At 55.3% G+C, this 7,717-nt stretch overlaps 1 protein-coding gene across 1 annotated transcript; it reads left to right on the top strand.

Moving 5' to 3' along the window:
• Positions 1–239: 239 nt before the first annotated feature.
• BLOC1S3 (biogenesis of lysosomal organelles complex 1 subunit 3) lies at positions 240–7,649 on the top strand. Its single transcript, XM_019476509.2, has one exon. The coding sequence runs from the start codon at positions 4,443–4,445 to the stop codon at positions 5,142–5,144; it is 702 nt and encodes a 233-aa protein (XP_019332054.1). The 5' UTR covers positions 240–4,442; the 3' UTR covers positions 5,145–7,649.
• The last annotated feature ends 68 nt before the right edge of the window (positions 7,650–7,717 follow it).

Below are 7,717 nucleotides of genomic sequence, written 5' to 3'. Positions count from 1 at the left end.
GGCCACTCGTATGGTTAAGGGCCTGCAGACCAAGCCCTATGAGGAGAGACTAGAGAAACTGGACCTTTTCAGCCTCCGCAAGAGAAGGTTGAGAGGCGACCTTGTGGCTGCCTATAAGTTCATCACGGGGGCACAGAAGGGAATTGGTGAGGATTTATTCACCAAGGCGCCCCCGGGGGTTACAAGAAATAATGGCCACAAGCTAGCAGAGAGCAGATTTAGATTGGACATTAGGAAGAACTTCTTCACAGTTCGAGTGGCCAAGGTCTGGAACGGGCTCCCAAAGGAGGTGGTGCTCTCCCCTACCCTGGGGGTCTTCAAGAGGAGGTTAGATAAGCATCTAGCTGGGGTCATCTAGACCCAGCACTCTTTCCTGCCAATGCAGGGGGTCGGACTCAATGATCTATTGAGGTCCCTTCCGACCCTAACATCTATGAATCAATGAATCTATGAATGTGCTACCAGGCACTCCTGTATTAGCACAAGCAAACCTCTCTCCTTCCCCTGCCAGATGGAGGTCAGGGGTGCAAGCAACTTTTACCACATCTCAGTGAAACAGGTTGCATGTGTGTTGACTACATCTACTGCATCCCCAACAGCTGGGTGGATCAGAGGGAAACTGGGACTGGGGCAGGTCTTTCAAATGTGGAGTAGTCCCTGCCCACTGCATATGGGATCCTAACCATCTGCCTCTGCATCCAAACCCTCTACTGCCAAGATTGGAGACCTCTGCCCTACATCTCATTCCACAGTTTCAGTCCAGGACTGGGTGGAGGAGAAGGGTTTTGGTCTTCTCTTATCTTTTCCTTCTATATGAATCCCTGATTTGTAAATTAGGTTCTTCTCTCTCTCACCTACTTCCTGGCTTTCAACTGTGTGAGCACACTCTGTTCTGCACTGGGCTGCATTGAAGTTAGGCAGCCCCGACTCTGTAATAACAAGATCTTCTAGGGGCAGTGAGATAGTAAAGGGACATGTCACACACTGAATCTTATTAAAGAACTGCTGTACCCAATCAGATAGGCTGACCAATAGATCTCAGGTAATCTGGTCAGTGCTATCCAATATCTTTCCTAATGGTCTGGAAGAAAATACAAAACTAGTGTAGATAGACTGGCAGGGGGAGAAGCACTGATGGGGACAGGTCAGTGACATGAAGCAACTGGAACCTGTTGGTTCACTGGGCCCATGTGGACAATGGACATTTTAGCGTAGTCACAAGGGCCTAAATCAAGGAAGAATGGAGATCAGTCACATGTGCAGGGACAGTAAGCTAAGAAGTAGCAATGCCAGGGCCCTGGCTGGAAGCCAGCTGAACAGGATGCCCTGTGTGACACTAGCAAGGACAGTGACTGGGATTGTGGGTAGCAGTCTACCAACCTCAAGGTGGCTGCCAGCTGATTCTGTGGGCAGATCCCATGGCCAGCAGTCATTTTTGAGTGCCTAGACTAGTCAAGGCTGGACCCCAGTGCCTGGCTCCTTGCCACTGACTAGCTGTGAGGACTGCCTGTCATGCAGCCCCACTCCCACACCACCAACTGATAGAGAGGGATGGGGTCATATGATGGACAGCCCTCATAGCCATTCAGCAGTGAGAAGCAGAGGCAGCAGCAATCTTGCTATGCCAGCAGCCTCCTCCCTCCTCCTCCCCCCATGAGCTGTATGGCTGGGCCACAGTGGCTAAGAGACCTGCTGGCTCCCCAGAAGGAACCAGCATTTTATTTTTGGCAAGCTGGGAGTTTTTTTCCAGGGACTCTGGACTTTTTCACAGGGCCCACCTGAAATCAGTTTCCATGAAAATTGTGCAATCGCCATTTCAGTACGTCCCTAATCATGGGGCAGTCCCTGCAGTCTAATGTTGGGTCAGTGCATAAGATCCATCCCCTCTGCACAAAGCACTGGAGAAACAGGTACTGGACACTGCATCCACATCACAAATGATGTGGAAATGTGCAGAGAATTCAGACTGAAGTGACAGTTACTCAAGATTTGGAAACCTGCCATATGCAAGGTCACTCCAGGGGGTTTGGACAGAGATAGGTTACAGAGCACTAGAATGCAGTACCTGCGTGTGCTGTGAGGGCACAAAGAATCCCAGAAGGCAGAACATGATCCAGGATCTGGTGCTGAAGCATCTCTTCTCCAGGACTGTGCCAGAACACTGGGCCATAGAATAGGCTGTGTTCAGAAGGACTGATGAGGAGGGAAGGGGGCTTTTCACCCCTGGTCCAAGCTGGACTCCTGGGCAGCCATGAGACCAAGATTCATGAAGCCAGGGGAAGAACAGATTGCGCATGACAACAGCGCCTCAGAGGGAAAGTCCTGTGTTCTAGCCCCTGGGCCAGGGCTATTTTGGCTTTTAATCAATGACTCATGTTGAACACAAGAACAGCCCTAGGAAGGTGGACCAGGATTTTCCCCCTCTTCAACTCCATGAACCCAACTCAGTTCACAGGAAGCTGGACACTTACACAAGTGGGCTCAATGGAAAAAAGGCACTTTACTGCAAACCTAGAGCATCCAGGGCTCTGACCCACAGGAGCCAGCACTAACAAAGGAAAGCTTGTTTCTAGTCTCTCCCCCATCCAGTCCCAGCCCCCAGCAAGAGCAGCTCAGGACTTCTGGGTCACCACCTGAAACTTGCCTGACAGAAAGAGAAAGCAGGAAAGGTGTGCTGCAGTCTGTCCCAAAGCTGAGGATGAGAAGGGGCAACACTCCCATGTTGCAATGCCCCAGCAAGGAGCATGCACCAGGCAGATCTCAGATGTGTAGCCCAGTTCATTCCTGGCCTCCCTCCAGGTGCTGCCAGCCAGAGGGCTCCATCAACACCAATGACAGCAACAGCTCTGTGACCAGGGCCCTGTTTACCAAGAACTGGCCTGGGATCTTACACCTCCCACCTTTGTTCCACAGAGCTGTGTTCAAGTAATGATAGACCCAAGCGATCCTAGCCCACTGCACTGGGACAGAGGCCTGCCGAGTAGCAGGGAATACAGAACAAGGTGTTCACCAGGTCCCACCCAACTGGGCCAATAGCTCATACCCAGGCTCATGAGCCCTTTTCACTGGCTCCAGACACTGCTGCATCAGCAGCACTTTGCATCTGACTGGGTCTTGGCTCCTCATCCCTGCCCCACACTACTCACAGGATGGCAGTCACATTGTCACTGATGCCCAAGCTGGAGAAGGCTCCTTTCATAAAGTGATACATGAAGTGAGAAAGTAGACAAGAGCAGAGAGCTAGCTTTCTGTCTGTTAACAGGACACCTATGGGGGGGGAAGGGGGGGAGTATAAGGGGGAACTGTGCTGCAATTATGTCCCTCTGCCTGCCCTCATATTGAACTGGGTTTGGCTGGAGCAGTCATGCTCAGCCTCTGAGAGCCAGATCCAGCCCACAGAGGCATGTCATCTGGCCCATGGGCTGCTCCTGGGTCCAGATCTTGATGGCATGGGAGCAGCAGGAACTAACACTGTCACTGCTCCCCTGGCACTACATTTCTAAGCCCTGTGGCCAAGATGACATGGCCCTGTGCCTGGAGTCATGTTACAGGCCAAGCCCAAGTGCTGGATGATGTGATCTAGACCACAGACTGACCCTGCAACATGTCTGTCCTGTTAAGCCAAAAGTTTGGGGAGCACTGAGCTGACATATTTTCCGGAAAGGCAGCAAGTGTTAATTTGAAGACACCCAGAGACGGGGAACCCACCAGATCCCTGGCAGTGAGCTGAAGTGGTTAATCAGCCCCACTGGTTACACATGCCCAGTGTCAGCTTCCAGCCTTCTGGTACCTGTAATAACCTTCCCCTCCACATGAAAGAGCTCACCAGGACTTGAAATCCACAAAGGTACTTATGCTGAATCTTAAACAGCCTAAAGAAATGATGACCCTGAAGTGCCATCTTGGAGCCAGCTTCTTCCAGCTCCCAAAGCAACTCTGCAATTCCTGCCACACCTTCCCCAAGTTTTCAGCATCTTTTTTAAACATGGACACTGACACTAGATGCAGTGTCTAAACCCTGGTCTCACCAGTGCTGGGAACACATAACACCCACCTCCTGCCCCTACTGAGCCAAAACACACCAGATACTTGCATGTGCATTTGTTACTTCTTCCAGAGCCGAGTTGCAAGTGCAGCAGAGCCTGACCTCACCAGGGGCCTGGGAGCCTAGAGCAGGGGGAGCAGGCCAAGGGGGAGCACAGGCAGTTTCACTTACTGCACTGAAGCAACACAGGGATCCCCGGGTGCCCCCAGAGCAGGCCAAAGGCTCAGCCCCGCCCCAGCCCCAACCCAAGGGCCTTCCGACTTAGCAAAGGCGACTCCAACTTGAGAAGCTAGGAGCCAAAGGCAGCAGCAGCGAAACCAAGAGCGGCGATACCCACAGGCGACCGCGGACCCTAAGCAGCCCCCTCCCAGGTCCGGGAACTTCTGGGTGGTGCCACATGACCGCCCACGTGACGGGGGTAGTCCTCAGTCACGTGACATTAGCCCGCCTCTGGGGGCAGGAACTGATTCCCACGCCGCTCGCCTGCTCGCGGGAGCTGCCCGAGCCCCCAGCGCGGCTCGGCCCGGTGGTGATGTCTGCTCCCCGGGGCGGCGCACTGGTCCCGGGAGAGGCCTCGGAGACGGACTCGGAGGCGGAGCTGGAGCTGGCGGCGCCCCGGGTGGCCCGGCCCTGCCTGCGCGGGGTGAAGGTGCCCGGGGAGGCCTCGGAGACGGACGACGAGGACGAAGGCGAGGGCGAGCGCGGGGCGGCAGCGCTGCCAGGCCCGGCCCTGCCGCCCCTCGTGGTGGTGCGGGGCGAGGAGCCAAGGGCGCCGCCGGGCGCGGAGGAGAAGCCAGCGCTGCGCGGCCAGGCCCGGCACCGCGGACGCTACAGCTCCCTGCTGCAGCAGCGCCTGGCAGACAGCAACGCCCGGCTCTGCGGCCACGTGGGCGGCGCCGTGCGGCAGGGCTACGGCGCGGCGGCGGCCCGCATCGGCAGCCTCACGGCCCAGCTGGGCGCGGCTCAGAGCGGCATCATCGACGCCTCGCACAGCGTCCGCCTGGCCCTCGATGACCTGCGCGCCCTCGCTGCCCGCATTGACATCGTCACCGGCTGCAGCCTGCTGCCTGACCTGCGCCCTGGCCTGCCGCCTGCCTGACCCCGCACATGGCCTGCGGGTCGCTGCGATCTCCGGCATGGCCAGGGTCCCATGTCTGGCCTCCGCCGGTTCCGCCTGCAGGTGTGTAGCACCATCGGCAGAGCAGCAGAGTCCTACTGAATAGACCAGAGCCAGGGGGTGAGGCCAGCAGCTGGGGGATGCAGGTCCCCCTTGTCACCTGCCCAGGATGTTTGCGGGCTGAGAGCAGACCCTCCCCTGGACGCTGCTGGGCTGCAGGGGAGTTGCTGGGATGCCTGAGTCTGTGCTGAGCTGATGGAATAGAAGCAACCGTGGGCATGACGTGTTTGACGCTCCTGATTTCTGAGGTGCAGCCTCATCGCCTACCTGTGATCCCCAAGCCTGAGCGGGCTGCTTAGCAGGGCTGGGGCAAGGCTGGTTAGACTCAGGCTGGACCAGGACGGGGAGAGTGGACAGTCAGGGGATGTGCCAAGGTGGGGGCTTCTTGTCATGTGGCCACTGGCTCATCTCTGTAGCCCAGAGAACTTCAAGCTGTATCTTGCCAGGCCTGGATCTAACCCCATCCGTTCCCTGGGCCCCAGCAAACTAGCTCCTGTGCCTCCCCCGTTCACCCACTGTGAAGTGGACTGGGCCTTGGGAATGCAGATAAACATCCTGGCAACTCTGCCTACGTTTCTCTGCTCCCACTTCTCCATCTGGGAGGCACCCTCCTGGCTCCATGTTGGAGCAGTTGCAGCAGGAGTTGGGAAAGGGGGCCCTTCCACAGCCTGGCCTGAACCGGGTTGCTTATTGCACTCTCCTAGGGAAGGGAAATGTGGGTCAGACAACTTCTTGTGCTGAGGCAGGCAACCCTCACCCACAGGCCTCCTGCTTTCTGGGCAAGGCCCCAAACAGGCAAGCTGTTCTGTCAAAAGGGAATGGCACTAGGACCACTTCCCCTCTGAAGGGAAAGAGCAAGTCAGCTGCCTGGACACAGGAGACTTACAAATGTGGGAGTCTAGGTAGGGGGCTCAGTTTGAGTCCCACTGTACTTGGGCCAGTTTGAAGGGGGTCATGCAGCCCTGCCTCCATCTTTGTCACTTCCTTTTGTCCAGCTTGCTAGGAGCTAGGCACTTAAACCTGACCAGGGTGCCTGCTTTCCTGTGCAGAGTCCAGGGAGTGAGCCCTGCCCTGAGGCACAGGAGCACTTAGCACACCTATGCCTAAGGTTCTTTGCCCCCTCACTTTGCCAAGTCTAGGAAGCCCCTCCCCATCCTCCTCCCTTTGGACAATGGGTATGGCTCACCTATTTGAAAATAAGCTATAGACAAATGATGGGTCCTTAATAACAGTGTTGTTGCAAAGCTTCATTATCAGCATATGCTGGGGTGAAGGCTGCCAACACCCTGCCCAGCTGGGAAGTTGGGGGTGAGGGAGGAGGCTCCCATCCCCTGCCCTAGGGGGACAGCTCATGCTGTTGGTCATTACCATGTGTACCAGACATTGCCCATTGCACTAGCCATAGGACAGTGGGTGGATTGCTCTGTTCCCACCAGCTGAGCAGCCAGGGAGCGGGCAGTCAGGGAACCTGAGCAGCTTCAGCTCTCTAGCACCTGCCCCCTGGGCTGGGGTGAGCCTGGGAGACTGCCTGCAAGCTGGACTCTAGGGGCTGAGCTCCCCAGCAGCCTGCCCACCAGGTACAAGGAGTTAGATAGTTGGCAGGGAGGCACACAGTGGCTAGCTTGATCTCTGCACACTTTTACATGTGCTCCAGGTGGGCGTGGTGGGAGTGCTCTAATTAGGGAGTGCTTTTAATTAAAAGCGCTTGAGCATCACATGCATCCGTGTTCCCTGCACTAAAAAATAGTAGTGGGGTACTTTGAACTAAAGCTCATTGAATAAGCTTTAGTTCAAAGCACCCTGCTGCCATTTTTCAGAGTGGGGACGCTAATACACAGGATGCCAGAGTCTGCTGGAGTGCATTTATTTCCATGCTCCAGCAGACTCGATTATAGGACTGCACGTATATAGGAGCCCTCTGACTTCCCTCCCATGGTTGGGAGAAAGTGACTTGCTCCTAGAAGGAGAACTGGTCCCTAGATCCTTATGCTGCTGCTTCTGTTCTGCCCCTGCTGTTTCCACAAGGAGCCCAAACTGCACTTATCTTGCTGCTGGGATGCCAACTCAATCCTGGTAGAGTGGGGCTCCCTGTGAACTTTGTGCCACTGGAAATGCACTTCCCTTCCCCCCCCCCCCTCCAAATATCATAACCCCCTGGGAACCAGTTTGCAGTTGTCACAGGTCAGCATGTAGAGCACTGAGCATTCCAGAGAGATAAGTTGTCTTTCAGGCATGAAGAGCTGCATCTCGTCCCTGGGGACACGAACACACAGCATGGCAGGCTCCCAATGAGCCAGGGACTCCCTAAGCGAAGAGGAAAATGCCAAGTGACTGGCTGCTGCAGTGACCTCAACCTCCAGAGCAAAACTTCCAAATGTATTTTTATTACAATGGCAAGTAGCAATAAATGAAAACCTTACAAAGAAAGTGTTCAGAATCACACTGTGCACATGCACATGTTATACTGCTCCTCAGTAAAGAATAAGCTGCAACCA

This window comes from Alligator mississippiensis, chromosome 1 (assembly GCF_030867095.1).
Source record: "Alligator mississippiensis isolate rAllMis1 chromosome 1, rAllMis1, whole genome shotgun sequence".
Classification (NCBI taxonomy): domain Eukaryota; kingdom Metazoa; phylum Chordata; order Crocodylia; family Alligatoridae; genus Alligator; species Alligator mississippiensis.
The sequence above is the reverse complement of the archived record's forward strand: the minus strand, read 5'-3'. Positions and strand labels throughout refer to the sequence as shown.